Source organism: Salminus brasiliensis, chromosome 12 (assembly GCF_030463535.1).
Source record: "Salminus brasiliensis chromosome 12, fSalBra1.hap2, whole genome shotgun sequence".
In the NCBI taxonomy this organism is placed as follows: Eukaryota; Metazoa; Chordata; class Actinopteri; order Characiformes; family Bryconidae; genus Salminus; species Salminus brasiliensis.
The window spans coordinates 33,724,485-33,744,484 of NC_132889.1; the positions used below are offsets into that span (position 1 = coordinate 33,724,485).

The window sequence follows — 20,000 nt, forward strand, 5'->3', positions numbered from 1 at the left end:
AGATCCTCTAAGTTCAGACTCTACTAAACACAAGTCAGTAAGGTGACCATAGTACTCTACTTATCACCCAGGTACTCTCAGAAGAGGAGGGTCTTCAGCCTGGGTTTGAAGGCAGTGAGCGTTGGACTCTGCTGTTCGGACACCCAGGGGAAGCTCATTCCACCACTTTGGTGCAGGACAGAAAAAAGCCTGGACGCTCGTCTTCCGAGGATCTTAAAGGATGGCGGGTCGAGCCGAGCCATACCTGAAGCTGAAAGGGCTCTTGGTGCAGATCGGCTTTTGACCATTGCCATCAAGTACGGAGGGGCTGGCTGGTCCAGTCTGGGCTCTGTAGGCCAGCGTCACTCTGCTATAGTGGGACATTTCCTTGTCCCTCTCTTTTCATTTACATTCAGTTCCTGATTAGTTTTTCATTGGATGTCAGATTTCATAATGATTTGATCATTTCTTTTAAGCCTCAGCATTTCATTTTAGACCAAAGGGATACATCATAAAATCTAGAAATTTAGACCACATACAATAGAGGTAAGAAAGCCACCTCACATGAAGATCACAAGAGAACTAAGCCGTAGTCTGGTGTTGGCTTTTATAATATAATGGAAGTCTATGTGCATTAAAAATCACGTGACGGCTGGCAGGGATCGCCATAACACAGCTGGTGGTCGCTCCCTCCAGGTGCTCCTGGGGGTCCCAATTAGGGCTGAACTATATGGTCAAACTAGGCCTGAACTAGGCCCAAACTAGGCACAGATTTGGCCCAAACTAGGCACATATTTGGCCCAAACTAGGCTCAGACTAGGTCCAAATTAGCCAAACTAGGCCCGAACTAGGCCTGAACTAGGCCCAAACTAGGCACAGATTTGGCCCAAACTAGGCACATATTTGGCCCAAACTAGGCTCAGACTAGGTCCAAATTAGCCAAACTAGGCCCGAACTAGGCCTGAACTAGGCCTGAACTAGGCCCAAACTAGCCAATCTGGGCCGAAACTAGCCAAACTAGGCCCAAACTAGCCCCAAACTAGGTCTAAACTAGGCTCAAACTAGGCCCAGACTAGGTCCAAACTAGCCAGACTGGGCCCAAACTACGCCCAAATTAGGTTCAAACTAGGCCCAAATTAGGCTCAAACTAGGCCTAAACTAGGCCCAAAGTAAGCCCAAACTTGCCAAACTGGGTCCAAACTAGTCAAACTAGCTGAAATGGAACTCGAGGTAAGTAAGTAAAAAAAAAAGAACTATAACTTCTTTTGAACAGACGTCTGTGAGTAAAATCTGATCATGTTTTTTTACAGCGTAGTTTCTTGACTCGCACAACACGTTTACTTGAGGCTACTCTGCACCCCTGATAATAGCACAACAGGAAAGGCACATTTAGACTGTTTTTTTCAGAAACCTCATTTCCTCTGTGGACTGTGCCGTTGTACACAGTTGCCCTTGCAGGGTTTTGTGGTCAGCTGTACAAACTACATGCACAAGAGAGCTAACATCTAGCCAACTCATCGCTCTTAACAATTAAGGTGCTTCAGATGGTTTGTGGTAGAACCACTTTTCATTCCATAAACTACTACACTACATGGACAAAAATATTGGGACGCCTGCTCATATATTGTTTCTTCTGTAATCAACAGTATTAATAAAGAGTTTACCCTGCTTTTGTTGGTGTTGGGGTGTCTACTGTCCTCATCTCCAACTCCATAACTAATCCCGAAAGTATTACAGAGAATCATCATTACAGAGAACACAGGTTCACTGCTCCAAAGCTCAATGCTGGGGGGCTTTATAGCCCTCTATAGCCCACACCTGGCATTAGGCATGATGCTTAATTGACTTAACTGACTAATGTTAACTAGCTGCCATCAACACAACCTTCATTCATAGTTGCATTTCCCCCCGATATTGTTTGAATGGACACTTTTTCACGTCTAAGTCAGGTAACTGGTTGCATCATGAATGGAGTTGGAGAGTAGAACGCTGAAAATGAAAGGGAAAGGGAAAGTGCAGAGGTCTGCTCAGGCTCAAACTTGTCTCAAATAGCTAAACTAGGCCCAGCGTAGGCCCCCACTAGCCAAACTAGGCCACACTAGACCCACACTGGCAGAACTATGCCCAATCTAGGCTCAAACTAGTCAAACTGGGCCCAAACTAGGCTCAAACTAGACCAATCTGGCCCAACTGGGCCTGAACTAGCCAAACTTGGCCTAAACTACGCCCAAACTAGGCACAAACTTGGCTCAAACTAGCCAAACTAGGCCCAGTGTAGGCCCCCACTAGCCAAACTAGGCCCACACTATGCTCAAACTAGCCAAACTAGGCTTAAACTAGGCCCAAACTAGCCAAACTAGACCCACACTAGCAGAACTATGCCCAAATTAGGCCCAAACTAGCCAAACTAGGCCCGAACTAGCCAAACTAGGCCTAAACTAGGCCCACACTATGCTCAAACTAGCCAAACTAGGCTTAAACTAGGCCCAAACTAGACCTACATTATCAGAACTATGCCCAAATTAGTCTCATACTAGCCAAACCGGGCCCAAACTAGCCAAACTAGGCTCAAACTAGGCCCAGTCTAGCCAAACTGGGCCTGAACTAGGCTCAAACTAGGCCTAAACTAGGCTTAAACTAGGCCCAAACTAGACCTACACTAGCAGAACTATGCCCAAATTAGTCTCAAACTAGCCAAACCGGGCCCAAACTAGGCCCAGTCTAGCCAAACTGGGCCTGAACTAGGCTCAAACTAGGTGACAAATATTAGTATTTTACTGAGTAAATAAACACTTACTGCCCAGATAAGCAGCTAAAGGAGCCTAAATCTTTTGCATAGGAGTGTTTTATTTGTTATAATATCAATCACATCCCCCAGCAGCCATCAACACAACCTTCATTCATAGTTGCATTTCCCCCCGATATTGTTTGAATGGACACTTTCCCACGTCTGAGTCAGGTAACTGGTTGCATCATGAATGGAGTCGGAGGGTGGAACGCTGAAAATGAAAGGAAAAGGGAAAGTGCAGAGGTCTAATATTTACTGAACTGGAAATGGGAGCACCTGGGTGTGGGTGCCGTCATATTAGCACTGTCCACATTAAGCTGTATGAATTTCAAGGCTTCTCAAAGAGCTTCACACAAGTTAATGGATCTCTTCCCATGTAACTCCAGTGTTCTGAATGGGAATGTGGTGTGAATGATGTCCTCTGGCCTGTGTGTGTGTAGATTAAGCTGTAGCTCCACCTGCTGTGCAAACAACAACACTTCGAGCAGTGGTTCCCTGGAAAGTCCCCTGACCCCCGAGTTGAATCACGTTTGCTTCTCTAATTTTACGCTGGAGACGCAGAACGAGGCCACCCACAACCCTCAACCACTCAAATGATCATAAACATCTGCGAAGCCAAGCGTCCCAAGTGTTGGTGCCTCGCAATGAGGCAGACTGTGTAACGAAGGCAGTGTAATTTCAACATGGTGAAACCTGATATACATACACACTGTACGGACAAAAGTATTGGGACACCTTCTCAGACACTGTTTCTTCTTAAATCAAGGGTATTAATAAAGTGGCTCAGGATGTTGGATGATCACCACCCCACCTCATCTCAAATTCCACAACTAATCCCGAAAGTATTGGATGGAGCACCATCCATCATTCCAGAGAACACAGGTTCACAGGTCCACAGCCTAATGCTGAGGGCTTTATATCCCTCTATAGCCCCCACCTGGCATTATACATGATGCTTAATTGACTAATGTTAACTAGCTGCCAGAAACTGAAACTAGGCCCAAAATAGGCTCAAACTAACCAAACTAGGCCTAAACTAGGCCATAAACTAGGCCAATATTAGGCTCAAACTAGCCAAACTGGGCCTGAACTAGCCAAACTAGGCCCAAATTAGGCTCCAACTAGGTCCAGTCTAGCCAAACTAGGCCCGAACTGGCCAAACTAGGTCTAAACTAGGCTCAAACAAGCCAAATTAGACCTAAACTAGGCTCAAACTAGGCCTGAACTAGCCAGACTAAGCCTAAACTAGGCTTAAACTAGCCAAACTGGGCCTGAACTAGCCAAACTAGGCCCAAATTAGGCTCCAACTAGGTCCAGTCTAGCCAAACTAGGCCCGAACTGGCCAAACTAGGCCTAAACTAGGCTCAAACTAGCCAAACTAAGTCTAAACTGGGCTCAAACTAGCCAAACTGGGCCTGAACTAGCCAAACTAGACCTAAACTAGGCTCAAACTAGGCCGGAACTAGCCACACTAGCTAAACTAAGCCCAAACTAGTCTCTAACTAGGCACACTAGCCAAACTAAGCCCAAACTAGTTTTAGTTCTAGGCCTACTTCTCTAATTTTACGCTGGAGACGCAGTACGAGGCCACCCACAACCCTCAACCACTCAAATGATCATAAACATCTGCGAAGCCAAGCGTCCCAAGTGTTGGTGCCTCGCAATGAGGCAGACTGTGTAACGAAGGCAGTGTAATTTCAACATGGTGAAACCTGATATACATACACACTGTACGGACAAAAGTATTGGGACACCTTCTCAGACACTGTTTCTTCTGGAATCAAGGGTATTAATAAAGTGTCTGTCCTAAAGAGTCTATCCTGCCTTTGCTGGAGTAGCTGTCTCTACTGTCCAGGGAAGAAGGCTTTCAACTAGATTTTGGAGAAGCACTGCTGTGAGGATTTGATTCAGGAACAAGAGCGTTACTAAGGTCAGGATGTTGGATGATGATCACCCCACCTCATTCACAACTCCTAACCTCATCTCAAAAGTACTGGATGGAGCACCATCCATAATTCCAGAGAACACAGTTATTCCAATGCTCCACAGCTCAATGCTGGGGGGCTTTACACCCCTCTAGCCCACACCTGGCATTAGGCAGCAGCATGGTGCCCACAGACTCATGTTGTTTATCTGCTCCAGAGAGTCCTATTCTATTGGCAGTACTTCTCTACAGGGGCAAGACAAGCTGTGTATGTGTGTGTGTGTGTGTGTATGTGTGTGTGTGTGTGTGTGTGTATGCATGCATTTGCACATCTGTGTATGCATTCATTAGAAGGGATGACTCTGTAGAGAAGTATTGCCAAAAGAATAGGACTCTCTGGAGCAGATAACTATGAACCTATTGCATGGCATCATGCCTAATCCCAGGTGTGGGCTATAGAGGGGTATAAAGCCCCCCAACATTGAGCTGTGGGGCAGTGGAAGAACTGTGTGTTTCAGAAAAACAAATGAATGAGCAGGTGTCCCAATACTTTTGTCTCCATCCCTCTCTCTCTTTCTCTCTCTTTATCTCTCTCTATATATAGAGGCCAAACATATATATATATAGTTTGGCCTTGGATATATAGTTTGTATGTGGATACACACTCACTCACACACTCCCAGACACAACCATCACAATCACACAACCACACTCCCATCCAGGAGCCAGCCATGTGTCCCAGGATTTTCTAGGAAAATGCCATCATCTTTAAAAGCACTCTCCACACGTCTTAGGTCACGATCTGCTTCACAATTAAGTAAAAAAAAATTTGTTGTTGTTAAAAACTAATCTAAATCTAAATAACACAAAAAACCCTGTATTTCTATTTTTGCCACTTTTTTTTTTTAACATAATGTGAATCTAGCATTTACATTCATTTTATGATAAATGGACCAATAGAAATACCAGAATGACTTGTAATAATAATAATAATAATAATAAATTAACATTGACTTCCATTGAAAGTTGCTATTTTAGAGATACAAGGTTTTTTTGTGTGTGACAGTGCCAATATACAACCCATTGTGATGGTTGTGTCTGTGAGTGTGTGAATGAGCAGGTGTCCCAATACTTTTGTCTCTCTCCCTCTCTCTCTCTTTCTTTCCCTTGAGCAAGGCCCTTTACCCTCTCTGCTCCCTGGGCGCTGGAGTTGGCTGCCCACTGCTCTGGGTGTGTGTTCACTAGTGTGTGTGTGTGTGTGTGTGTGTGTGTTCACTACCACAGATGGGTTAAATGCAGAGGGCACATTTTGCTGTACAGTGACAAATACATGCACCTTTACCTTTTCTCTCTCTCTCTCCATATATAGAGGCCAAACATATATATATATATATATATATATATATATATATTGCTTGGCCTTGTATGTAGATGTTTAATTTTTATGTATTTCTATTGGTCCATTTATCATAAAAAATAATGTAAGCTAAAAAATGACAAAAAAACAACTGCTAGATTCACATTATGTTAAAAAAAGTGGCAAAAATAGAAATGCAGGGTTTTTGCATGACAGTGACAATGTTTAGATTAGTTGTAAACATAATAATAATAATAATAGTAATTTTATTTACTTAATTGTGAAGCAGATCGTGACCTAAGACGTGTGGAGAGTGCTTTTAAAGATGATGGCATTTTCCTAGAAAATCCTGGGACACATGGCTGGCTCCTGGATGGGAGTGTGGAGTGTGGGAGTGTGGGAGTGTGGAGTGTGGGAGTGTGGGAGTGTGGGAGTGTGGGAGTGTGGGAGTGTGGGAGTGTGGAGTGTGGGAGTGTGGGAGTGTGGGAGTGTGGGAGTGTGGGAGTGTGGAGTGTGGGAGTGTGGGAGTGTGGGAGTGTGGAGTGTGGGAGTGTGGGAGTGTGGGAGTGTGGGAGTGTGGAGTGTGGGAGTGTGGGAGTGTGGGAGTGTGGAGTGTGGGAGTGTGGGAGTGTGGAGTGTGGGAGTGTGGAGTGTGGAGTGTGGGAGTGTGGAGTGTGGGAGCGTGGGAGTGTGGAGTGTGGAGTGTGGAGTGTGGAGTGTGGGAGTGTGGGAGTGTGGAGTGTGGAGTGTGGGAGCGTGGGAGTGTGGAGTGTGGAGTGTGGGAGTGTGGGAGTGTGGAGTGTGGGAGTGTGGAGTGTGGAGTGTGGGAGTGTGGGAGTGTGGAGTGTGGAGTGTGGAGTGTGGAGTGTGGAGTGTGGGAGTGTGGAGTGTGGGAGTGTGGGAGTGTGGAGTGTGGAGTGTGGGAGTGTGGGAGTGTGGAGTGTGGGAGTGTGGAGTGTGGAGTGTGGGAGTGTGGGAGTGTGGAGTGTGGAGTGTGGGAGTGTGGGAGTGTGGAGTGTGGGAGTGTGGAGTGTGGAGTGTGGGAGTGTGGGAGTGTGGAGTGTGGAGTGTGGGAGTGTGGGAGTGTGGAGTGTGGAGTGTGGAGTGTGGGAGTGTGGAGTGTGGGAGTGTGGGAGTGTGGGAGTGTGGGAGTGTGGAGTGTGGAGTGTGGAGACCTACAGCCACTAGATGGCGACCTTTCCGTTCTTATCCTTCTTTATCTTCATATTCTGCACATTTTCCAAGCAATTGGCCAAACACAGCATAGCCAGGACTGCTAAAGCTCATGATGCGCTTAATGAAACCCCTGAAAGTGTGTGTGTGTGTGTGCAGCAGCAGCAGAGGTCGTTAATGAATCCTGTCCCTATTTTAATGCTAAATCTCTATATCCCGCAAAAAACCACTGACCTAGGAGACAATGAGTCTCTCTTTAGACTAATAATGCATGGGTATAATTCCCAAATGCACATAAAATCAGGCAGAGTGTCAGTAAACAAGTCCTTCACGGCACAACACGAGCAGTGTGTTTATTTATGTCCGATACCGAGTCGTTGTTCTGTGGCGTAGCAGGAGGAATCGCAGAAAGTCATCTGAGGTGTCAGTCCGTTGTGTGATTGGCCGGACGAGCTGCCAATCAACCCTACGCACACCGCCATTGGTCCGTTCCCCCCTTTCTGGGCGGGCCAGTGGGATTGAGGCTCGAGCCCGAGAGCGGAGGAGAGAGACGGAGAGGAGCGGAGAGAAAATGGCTGACAGATTTTCTAGATTCAACGAGGAGCGTGATTTCCAGGTAAAAACGAGCAGATAAACACCCGCGTTTAGATTACAGACGGACTACGGCGCTTTCCCTGAAGCACTGCGGCTGTCTGACCTCATTACGAGGCAGCAGCACCTCCCGAAAGTTGGGCTATCCGACAGCTAGGCTAAGCTATTGGCTAGCTAAGTAGCGTGCTGGCAAGAGCGGCGACTCCGGGGCTCCTTGGTTGCTGTTTCACCCTAAAAAACCCAAATCTGCTGTAAATAGGGAGAAATACCGCCATGTACGAATAGATTAGGAGTAGGACTTTAATCCCTGAGCTCTTTTATTCTCGTCAATCCGTTGAATTTGTTGCTAAGCTAGCTAGATAGCTAGCTAGCTAACAGGAGACCATGGCCGTTGTATGACAACACGGGCTGCCCTTTATTAAGTGTCGCTAGCTGGGCTCTGCAGCCACCTAAATGACCTCCTGTGCAGCTGTTAAGGTGCCTGTAAGCTAAGCTGTGGCCTAAATTCAATAAATCATGAGATTGAGCTCTTGTTAGTTAGCTAGCTAGCTCCCTACAATGACTCGTAGTAGCTAGTAAATAGCTGCTAGCGGACAATGTGGTCATGTAACGCTAATGCTAGCTGGCTAAGTGTTGACAGCCCACAGCTTCGTCCCAGGCCATGGCTGTGCTCCCCTCAGGACAATGCCTGGCTTGTGCTACAAGAGCTCAAGCTGCTCATCCTGGCCAGCTGGGTCCTGTATAGGTTCTTCTCAGTGCCATGTGTTTTTGTTAAAGGTCCAGTGATGGAGATGCTGGTGTTGAGCCTCACAGCATGAGCTTGAGGTTTGAACTTTCACTGGCACTTGGTCCAGTGGTCCAGTGGTCCATGTGGTCCATGTGGTGATGCTGGAAGGTCCTTCTTGCCTGACAGATGTTCAAGCCCTGTCTAACCCAGGTCCTCTTCTCCCTGCACTCTTATTTATTTTCCAGTGGTTTCCAGCTCTTAGAGGAAGAACCGGCTAGATCAGGTGTTTTGGGAGCAGGGCGAACTCTTCAGGACCAGGGTTTAGCCTGCGATCTATGACCTGTTGAGGGGGCTAAATAGCCCTCAAGTAGGGGCAGTTGCTCACCTTCCTGTGATGGTGGAGGGTGTCCGAATTCTGATGAGGTTCTGAGGTTGTCTTGACTAGAGAGGGATGTTGGGGGACGTCGGGAAGCCTTTAATTCATGCATGTGAGTTTTCAGGCGTAGTTTTTTGAATGGAAAATTAGGCAAAAAAACAAACTAGTTGATCAGTATAGATATGCATAAGGTCCAGAGTTTCGGGGTTCGGGTTGCACCCGTTCTGAGATGACCCGATATGTCCCATGCGCGTCAGCAGTTTTGTAAAACTGGGAAATTGGGTTAAATGAGCTAAGACACTACAGCTGAGTTTGCACTTTGTAGCCTGCGAAATTTAACCTTCTCGTTGCACCCGTCAGTTGCAGTCGTACACACACGCACGCATGCATACACGCCAGTGAATAGGGGCTGCGAGTGAACCCACCCGGAGGGGTGGCCAGCGACCTCGGTGTTGCCAGTAGCAGGTGAGGGTTGGATGCCTTGCTCAAGGGCACCTGAGGTGTCACTCCTCCTGCTCCCACTTCCTGCTGGTTCAGGGGATCAAACCAGTGACCTTCCCAAGCAGCTTCTCGCTTCTCTTACTTTTAGGTTACAGCTTTTATTTTACCAGTATCTCCTAAACGTTTAATACACCATCAACTTCTGCCAGTGCCGATATTATTGGATGCCAGACTTTTACTTTAGCTCCAGTGTCCAGTCCGATAAATTTCCAGTAAATTACTGGTAACTTTAGCTTGGGAATTTTGGAAATGTAAATCTTCCATGGAAATTATGGGAATTAATAGGAATGCTGGAAAATATAAAGGTACTATATTGTACGCTGTCATCAATGTATCGTTTTTGTGAACCAAGAATGAATGCTTATTAATTGTTAATTATCAAAAACATCAAATCAATTAAAAGTGTATTTTCACACAAGCTATTGGTGAGTGTCAGATTTCTAGAAATCATCTGGACAGATGCTGTACATGTGATGGAGGGTTGACCAGGGAATGCAGGGGGTGTGCTTTCAATAGCCCAGCAGTGTGTAATGTACCATGTGCCTGGGATTGAGGAACTATTTTGGTATCATATCTAATTATTTTAGCCCAGATTATCCTTATAATGTATATTTTTTTTTTACCAACTATATGCAAGTTTCTCACCTTTTAGCTTCAAATATTACCATTTTATTCCCGTTAATTCCCACGGTAAAATTCCCAGCATATTGCAACCCTAAGTGTGAAGCTAACGAAGCAAACTCGTCTGTTAGATTATCCTTTAAGTTCTTCTCAGTGTCGTGCATTTTGATAGTCCAGTGATGGCGATGCTGGTGTTGAGCTTCATAGCGTTCACAGCATGAGGTTTAACATTTTGCCAAGTTAGTTTCTGTCACCTACACCAGAAGTCTCACTTGGTCCGGTGTCTGCTGGCTCTCCTTCACCGATGATGCTGGTGTCGGAGGACAGATGGTCCTTCTTGCCTGACAAATGTTCAACCCCCATCCTTAAAGAAGTGTTTCTAAAACTGCCTTCTCTGTGCTTTTTTTTTCATCATCATTTAAGGCAATGATGGAGAAAACAGATGTTCTTTTTTTTTTTTGCCATGTTGACCATACGTAGTGTTTTGGCCTTCTGGAGATGTACTAGGCACATTCTGAACTATTGACCCTCCAGCATGTCAGGAAGTATATGAAGGATCAGTTTGATTGCCGCTGCTGTTTGTAGAGATGGACGTAGTTACTGAATTATTGGGTTAACCATTTGAGGTGCCGGTGTTTGGACTCACTTCGCTTCATTATGTTTTAGCATGGGAAGGTTTTGAGGACGCACAGGCCAGGCCAAGCAGTGGTATGTTTTATCAGGACTGTAAAATGCATATTTTGCATGTATTTGTGACCATTATTGTATATTTTATTGTACCGTGCTGCACTTAAATGTGAGCATGTTGCAAAGAGTGTATTTACATTTAAGACATTTAGCCTCGCTGTTTATTAAAGAAATGGCTGTAGGTAGTGTGTATAGACTAGGATCCAAAGATCCAGCATATATAGAGAAGAAGCTTATTTGCTACTAAATACAAAAGTCAACATAGAAACTAGGGATGCACCGATCCATCTTTTTATGTTCCAAGACAGGACATGAACTTTGAGTATCGTCCGATGCTCCAAACCGATCCGATACCATTGTTGAACAAGCTATAACAAACGAACACGGATATAGATAACCCAAATTCTATTTATTTGTCACTAAAATATAACTATTATGAATTCTTCTGGATCTTGGCACAGTGTTGTGTAGGCTCAGGACTTTTATTCTCAAATTTGAGAAAGCTCATAATTTCTTGGTATTCCTTAAGGAAGGCGAGCTGGATTACTCGCTGAGAGATGTTTGCTGTGATATATCACATCTGTAAGTTACTCTGATGTTGAGTTATGAAGCCTAGAACACCGGCGGTGCGAGAATTGGGTTCCGGAAAAATGGACCAGTCCCTGACCAGGATCAGACTGATTATCTGATACCAGTACCAATTAAATGTGAATATGCTTGGTACAGTTTCTATACTACAACAAAAACTTACCAATTTTTATTTTAATATTGATGTTTAAGTGCTGTTCTTTCAAGCTGTTTATTTGTCTGCAAAAGGAATTATGAAAAGACCACCTTCAGTTCAGATGAGTGTGAAAGATTGCCATGAAGAGTGTGTTTAGGCAGAAGTTGATGTTTATCGGCTTTGGTGTTCAGTGACGAGCTAAACTTGTTTTGCATGTTTAGCAATAATGCAGTGCTACATGAGAACCGTTGTCTGCAAGAGCTAGATATCAGACCAGTGGAAAGCAACTTCACATAAGCACATTAGATGGATATTCGCCATGTTTGGCGTAGTTTGTGTGTCGTTGTTGCAGTTTTTTTTTTAAATGAAGGTTTTCAAAGCCAACAATAAGTCACTTCATTCATCGTGTGCCTTAGGTATCCTGATCAACTCCTGATCAGACCCTCACATCGGTAGGTTCGCCAGTGTGTGTTAATATATCGCTGACCAGATCACAATTAAAACATGTAGAAGTGTAGTTGGTGTGATGTGGTACATCGTCCGTTGCCGGTTAATCGGCTAAAACAGCCACCCTCATTTAGAAGAGATGCTAGGCTGGCACTTGCATTGCCAGGATCTGTCATAAACGGGAGGCCTGTCGTCTTACTTTCTGTTCTTTTTGTTTTGTCTTGAGACTGGTGATGTGAAATTCAGATGCCTTGACTGTTTACCTGCTTGAATAGCAATGACTGCCAGTGTCTGGCCTGAATACCAATCCACCGGTCCAATTTTCAGTCACTGCATGTGTGGATGCCTATATACATATGTGTGTGTGATATGTGTGTGTGTGTGTGTGTATGTATATATATATATAACAAAAAACAATTCAAAAGAGGAAAGGGTTTACACTAGAGATCGACCGATATAGGTTTTTCTATAATCCATGTTGATGCTGGGAGGTCAGGGTCAGCCCATGTCCGATATGTGCTGCCCCTTTTCCCGGTCCCGGTTTATCTCCATGCTAAAATGCTGATAATAATAAAATTATAAAGAATAAGTCGATGCACAGCATTTCTGAAATTAACATCTTTTATTGAACACTGACTTGGATATGAATAAAAATCTTTAGAATAAAAATCAATTCAACTGAAAATATATTTTAAAAATAAAATATATAAGTCAAATATTTAGTGCACTAAGTCAAATGCACTAAAACATTTTTATATATTTTATTTTTAATATATTTTTTGCAGTTTAATTGATTTTTATTCTAAAGGTTTTTATTAGTTTACACACAGCATTCACACTAAGTCAAATGCACTAAAACAATTTTATATATTTTATTTGTTTTTCAGTTTAATTTAAAAGATTTTTATTCATTATGTTGTGTAGCGACTTATAAACCCCTCATTTCCTCACTCTATCATTCTTTCACTGAAAGTTCTCCCAGTTTAAGAAGGGCAGGTTGTCATGCAGGAAACACAGCTGGGGGTTGCGGTTCTTAAAGGAGGATGAGGGACTCAGAGAGAGCGAGAGAGCGAGCGCTTACACAATGACAAATATTGGCCTGATAAATATATCTGTCGACCTCTAGTCTACACTTCTGTGCTTTATGTCAGAAATAGATCTCATTAGACTTAAGCTATATAAACCAGTGCGTCAGATGTGTGAAGGGAGCACTCTAAGCTATGCTGGCGTGAGTGTAAATGGGGCTATAAATGGACGGACTTCCTTCAGTCAGGTTTTTGAAATGTCATAATTAGGCAGGTTGCAGGGTTTGATCTTCTGGTCTGTTTTAGGGGAGGGCTGTGAGCTTATATATGTACTTATATATTACTTATTTATATATTTATTTATTTTGTTATTTGGTTGGTTGAAGCATTGGCTTGGTGTTTGACAGTGACACCGTCTGCCTCAAGTGTTCATCTTTTTTTGGCTGGCCTTAAATCTGTGTCACAGCTCTGTAAAGATGGACAGCCTTTTCTACACAACACATTTTGCTCTGAAGTTTGGGGCAGCTGTAGCATTCCTCAGGGAGATGAGTGGCTGTGTTGACAGCTCTGGGTCCTCCTCGCTTAAATTTACCCCCTCATCAGACAGTCTGTCACAGCAGCGTGCGGACTTCATGGTGGGTGTTATATTGTGTGCATTAGAAAACCATATTTGTCGCATTGTAATATTGATAGTTTTTTATTTATTTACATTTTTCGTAGTTTTGGCGGTCCCAGGGAAGTTCTGGTAGCAGAATTTGGATTTTGAGACTGTGTATCATTGAATAGAGCTCAGATTTTATACGCCAAATATTTATGCAGTCTTTCTCTTTCTAGTAATACAGAACTCGCAAAAGTACAGTGGCTGAAATGTGCTAGCTTATTTAAGGAAAGTATTGGAAGGAATTGAAGGGTATTGAATCATTGGCCACAATGCACTACTGAAAGTGTTTGATTTATATAATTTTTGGAAGTGGTACTGATACTAACCTTGGTATAATAATATAACAGATTTTAAAACACCAGTTCTTGATTCTTAAAACTTCCCTAGAAGTTCAGTGAAGTCAGTTTAAAGTAGAGCTGGGCAATATGACTATTTTATTGATGGTGATAAATGTTATTGTGATACACCGTATGCTTTTCGCTGCATATCGAGGATATTGTTAGTTCAAAATAAACACTGATCAACTTCTGCTGATGTGTTTAGTCTGTGATTACATGTATTGTGATAAATATTGTGTATCGTGAAAAATGTCTACATATTGTGATATAGTATTTGTGCCATATCGTCCAGCCCTAATTTGAAGGCAAATTTTAAAGTTAGGCTTAGTCCATTTTTAATACTTTGTAGATGTTTCTGGATGTATGGGATTACAGTGTGGTACTTCAGGATTAGGGCTGTAAGAAAATATTAATATATTAGAGAATCGCTAGGGCTGGATGAGATTGTAAAAAATATTCCCTCAATATTTAAAGACATATTTTACTTCCAATCCAAATAAAATAAGTGCTATCTAAATAGTCTCCCATGCCAAGTACATTGTTTTATTAATTTCCTATCCAAGCCAAACAGGACTAATTACACTAAATACTGAAACATACTGTTAATCACTGATTATTAAGCATTGGTGATATTGATGATATACTCATGAAAACATATAGTGTAAAATTACTATCAGTATTTGAATAATAGCTAATAGTATTCAGATCCCTTTTTTTTTTTTTTTTTTTTTTTTGTGTGCATATGCTAGTGTTTTATACTGAGTTTTCCTCAAATTTGATTTTGTGATTTGGGGATTACAGTGTGGTGCTTCAGGATTAGGGCTGTAAGAAAATATTAATATATTGAAGAATCGCTAGGGCAGGATGATATTGTAAAAAAATCACAATATTTAAAGACATTTTTACAATATACTATTGTGATGTTTTGTCATACAGACACATTTTACTTATTTTTTTTAATTCAAAGAAACAAAGTAAACAATCCAAATAAATAAGTGCTATCTAATTAATCTCCCATACCAAGTACATTGTTTTATTAATTTCCTATCCAAGTTAAACAGGACTAATTACACTCTATAATGAAACATGCTGTTAATCACTGTTTATTAAGCACTGGTGATATTGATGATATACTCATGAAAACATATAGAGTATCACAATAACAGAATTCATCACCATTTGATAAGAATATTGTCATATTGCCCAACCTGAAGTAAGGAAAATTAGTATCAGTATTTGAATAATAGCTAATAGTATTCAGATCCCACTGTTCTGATTGCATAAAAAGTAAAGTTTTATTTTACTCTTTATTTAACTTTAGTTTTTTTTGCGTATGCTAGTGTTTTATACTGAGCTTTCCTCAAATTTGATAAAAACAAAAGTGATATTTGTGATTTTTACAGGATGTAGGGGATTACAGTGTGGTGCTTCAGGATTAGGGCTGTAAGAAAATATTAATATATTGAAGAATCGCTAGGGCAGGATGATATTGTAAAAAACATCACAATATTTAAAGACATTTTTACAATATACTATTGCGATGTTTTGTCATACAGACACATTTTACTTAATTTTTTTTTATTCAAAGAAACAAAGTAAACAATCCAAATAAAATAAGTCCTATCTAATTAATCTCCCATACTCTGTTCTGATTGCATAAAAAGTAAAGTTTTATTTTACTCTTTATTTAACTTTAGTTTTTTTTTTGCATATGCTAGTGTTTTATACTGAGCTTTCCTCAAATTTGATTTAAAAAAATGTGATTTTGCTTTGCTTACAGTTTTGCGATATGTTGAATCATAACCCCTGTATGTCTCTAAGATATGCCTGTTTAATACCGGGGCAGTTTTGTCATCACTTAATTATAAATGGGGAATCGAGATATGCCTGCTTCTCTCACTCACTGACAATCCTTTCACCACTTAACGGTGATGTTTCACCATTTTCCTCCCCATGTTCTTTTGGCAGCCAGTGTCCTGACTACGCTCACTTGGTCTCAACCTACTCCTGAGAGACCTGCACTCAAACTGCCCAGGACTAATCCCCTGTTGGCAGGCAGATATCCTCAGCACTCCATTAAAATGGATGAGGGGTAGAACTGAGGCAGCAGGAAAATGTGCGGCACTGGAAGGTTTTCCCCAAGGGAGGTGTCGAACACACTGCCTCGTTCTTGCCCTCCTAGGGCTGATTCTGATCATTTTGCCCCGGTCAGCTTTTCAGTGGCCTTTCTCATCTGCCTTCTCTTGATCCAGGAATAAATCCAAAGAGGAGGGGAAGGGTTAGTCTTTACGCGTCAGACCTGTGTAGTCAATGGGTTCTAATTTAAGTACTGTTAACAAACAGAGGTCAGGGGGAACACAGCATCGCGACAACCCCACAAAGCCCATCATTCCAGCAGATAATCTTGCGGCTCATTTTTAGCCTGAGCGCACAATTATCTTCATCTGCAGTGGCACCTGTCAAGGAATGGAGATATTGGGTAGCAAGTGAACAGTCAGTTGTAGGTGGTAAAAGCTGTATATGGATCTGAGCCACTTTGACATGGACCGCATCTAGACTAGATGACTGGGTCAGAACATCTCCAAAACATCAGGCAGAACTCTAGGAGCTATCATCACTCCCTGAGTGGGAGCAGTTAATGGTTTTGTGGAAGCAGAGTGCAGTAATGAGAACCGGTATTTTGGTTTGGGTTGTTTACAACAGATGGGCGGATTGCTGTGTTTCAGCAATGGATAAAACATGATGCTGGGGTGCATTTTGTTGCCCATGCAAGAGTGGTGAAATAGCGAAAGATGGAGGCGGAGAGGTTGTTCTGTGCTCTCGGGTTAATGTTAATGGATGATAAAGTGCTGTCACTGTTCGTTAGAGTTCGTCTGTGTTGATCACAATAAGTAATCACAGTCACGACGGCGCTGGAGATGTTGTAATTGGATGTTATAATTTTCTAAAGCGTAGAGCTGCGCTGCCACTTATTAGCATGATTCTGCAGTGCGGAAAGGACAAGGGCTGGTTTTGAAGGTTGTGGGTGGATTAAGATGAGTGTGTTTGTTTGTTTGTACTGCAGTGTTTGCTTCCTAGAGAGCAGGTGTTTGTGTAAACTCTCTGAGCAGGTGCTGTAGTGTCTTACTGTGTGTCTGTGGGCCCTGATTTGTCCCCACTGAGTTTCCACCCGAATGCTCGGTCTTGTCCTTGTGAACATGGAATGTGCATCTGTTATGTACATATACATACACACACACATGCATACATACAGTGTTATCGTTTCCGCTTAAGTCACTAGGGTGTGGAGTGTTGCCGTTGATTGTGCAGAGCAATTCACATGTGGGGTGGTCGATATGACTGTATGTTAGCATTGCTGTGAGAAAGCTTCTCAGTAGATCATAGACCTGCTTGTATCTCATGGAAGAAGCTCCCAGGCTCAAGTATAAATGCACAACATGCATGTACATATCGGAGAATTTCTACAGATCCTTCGGTCTTTGTATATTCTGTATTTTGTGTATTTTGTATTTATTTAATATAATTGTTTATAGAACTTTATTTTAATATGTTTAGTATGTATATAGTTTTGTCCTCCTGTAGAGCATCAACTTGAGCCTCACCACAAGCATTTCAATGCATAAATGTCCTGACAGGTTGTGCAAATGACAAATAAACCTGAAACTTGAAACTTGCACCAAATCAAATCACCAGGGTGTATTTGGGGGTGGGGGCTTTAAGGTAGATAGCTATGCTGAGAATATAAGAGTCCATAAGGCCATTTCCTCCTGCTCTGCTACTGACGTCTCAGTCCACTTCTGTGCATGTTTAACACTCTGCTTTTACTCTACGTTAAGCCAGTTTGACACAGTGAAAGAACCAGTGACAGTTGGAGCTTGGATGCAAGCTGAGACATCATTTGGAAGTTAGATTTGCTCGCAGTCAATGTGTTAAAGGCCTTTGCAGAAACTAGGAGCTGCTAAAATATCCTCTGGAGAACCTGCTGGAGGTTGGGCTTTTATTATTATTCTGGTCATCTCTCCAGAAATTAGACGAAGCTGGGAAACAAAATGAAAATGACCCAGTTGTTTTATAAAATTAGTGTTGCATTTTCACTTTAATAAGGTCAGACTTGTTCTGTTGAATAAAATCAGGTTATGGAGTGCAGAAAACAGAGAGAGAGAGAGGTGCAGAGAAGGTCAGCTTTTCTTTTAAAGCTGAAATATTGTGCCATATGCATATCTGCAAAGTAGACATGCATTTATGATTAAAATATTAATAATTAGAGCTGGTTAATAAAAACACAATGAGTCTTTTAGATGGTGAAGCAGCAGCGGATCCTGATGTGTTAATGCATTGCCGCATCTGTTGTTTTGTGACCTTTGGCAGATTTGGTTTGAGGGATTTGGATGTAGACCGTCGCATGAGGTCTGATTTGTCATTGGTGTGTCATTGAGGCTGGGCTTTGCTCCTCGCAGCAAGAATTGACGAAGGCATGCAGAGCCAGGGAGAGAGGCAGGACATGACAGCAGCATGTCTCTTTTGACAGCACACTGACGAGTGTGTGTGTGTGTATGTGCTTGCGAGACAAGAGGACACAACCTTCTGGGACGACTGACTCTTGTCTTGGTTAAATAATGGTCTTAGTGATTGTAAGCAGGGGTGGCCGATATGATAACAATTATAGTACGATACTTTGTAATAAAAGTAATTAATTTATCGACAGTTTAAGATGTTTAGGGGCAAGTTGCTGCACACATTAGTGTTGTATGCACTGATAACAGTTCTTTTTTTACATTTTCTTTTTTCTTTGCATACTTTTTGTTATGAAACCAGATTAGATAAGATCATCCTTTATTAGTCCTACAGTGGGGAAATTCTGAGTGTCGCAGCAGAAAAGGGATAGCAAGACACTCAGATACAAAAACTTAGATAAATTACATTATATACACAATATAAATAATAGAAGTAGAAGTAAAAAAAAAAAAGCAATAACAATATTATTTACAGATTATTTACAGATAATTGCACATGTGGGGGGGTTGAGGGGTATTGCACATTTTCTGAACATGTGTTTGTAATTGGTGTGGCGCAACAGAGAAAACCACTAGCTGCCAGTGAGCTATTACACCATGTGGGAGGCCAGGGTTCGATTCCCAGTCTGGGTGGCTATGCTGCGCTACAACAATAAGAGTCCCTGGGCAAGACTCCTAACACTACATTGGCCCATCTGTGTAATACGAGTCACCTTGTAAGTCGCTCTGGATAAGCGCGTCAGCTAAATGCCGTAATGTAAATGGAAAAGTGTATGTGGTCCGCTGGGAGCGGTGCTGGTTGTGAAGTCTGACGGCAGCAGGAAGGAATGACCTTTAAACATGTTTAAAGAACCAGTAGAAGCCAGTTATAAATGGTTATTACCATTAGACAGACATTTACTAGATCTTTTTAGCACTTTCTGTTTTCATAAGATACATTTTTTTGGTTCTGAAACCAAAGGTTGAGTTTCAGCAGCTTGTTTAAAGGCCACAGTTTAGTAGCTTTTTACACAGAGACGTGTACCCCCCCCCCCCCCCCCCCACCTCCCACTCTCTAAAATTTGAATTTTAAACACCAGCTGTTTGGTTGGTCATAGCACGATTATGCTTTCCTACCTGCTTGTGTTTCTGCATTCTGAACCAGTAAATGCTGCTCTTTCTTCAAGCTTATCAAATTTTATTTAGGATACGATATAGAAAAGTACAACCTATAAAAAGTGGAAGACTATAAATATCAGGATTTATAGCCGTCTATGCAGTATTCAAGTCAGAGTTGGTATCAGTACTCTGTATCGGCAGATGCATGAACATCTGGTATCGGAAAGAAAAAGGTGCTAACGGTGCATCCCTACTAGTTCACATTATACAGTCAACAAAAATGATGAACATACAACATATACACCAGTGATGCCGTCAGGGTCCTACGTGGACCAGGATCTCAAAGGAATGCTTCCAACGTCTTCTGTTTAATCCATGCCACCAAAACCTATAGAAAAGGCCCTAACCAGTATTTTCTACTGCTGTTTAATAAAGAAATGAGTGGAAAATCTTTTGGTCTTCTAGATTT

At 42.2% G+C, this 20,000-nt stretch overlaps 1 protein-coding gene across 1 annotated transcript in view; it reads left to right on the plus strand.

Moving 5' to 3' along the window:
* Positions 1-7,754: 7,754 nt before the first annotated feature.
* The window catches only part of gpatch8 (G patch domain containing 8), a 50,067-nt gene continuing 37,821 nt past the window's right edge, over positions 7,755-20,000 (plus strand). Inside the window, exon 1 of the mRNA XM_072693132.1 lies at positions 7,755-7,837. Within this exon, the coding sequence (XP_072549233.1) occupies positions 7,793-7,837 (45 nt within the window). The 5' untranslated portion in view covers positions 7,755-7,792. The remainder of the gene's footprint in view (positions 7,838-20,000) is intronic.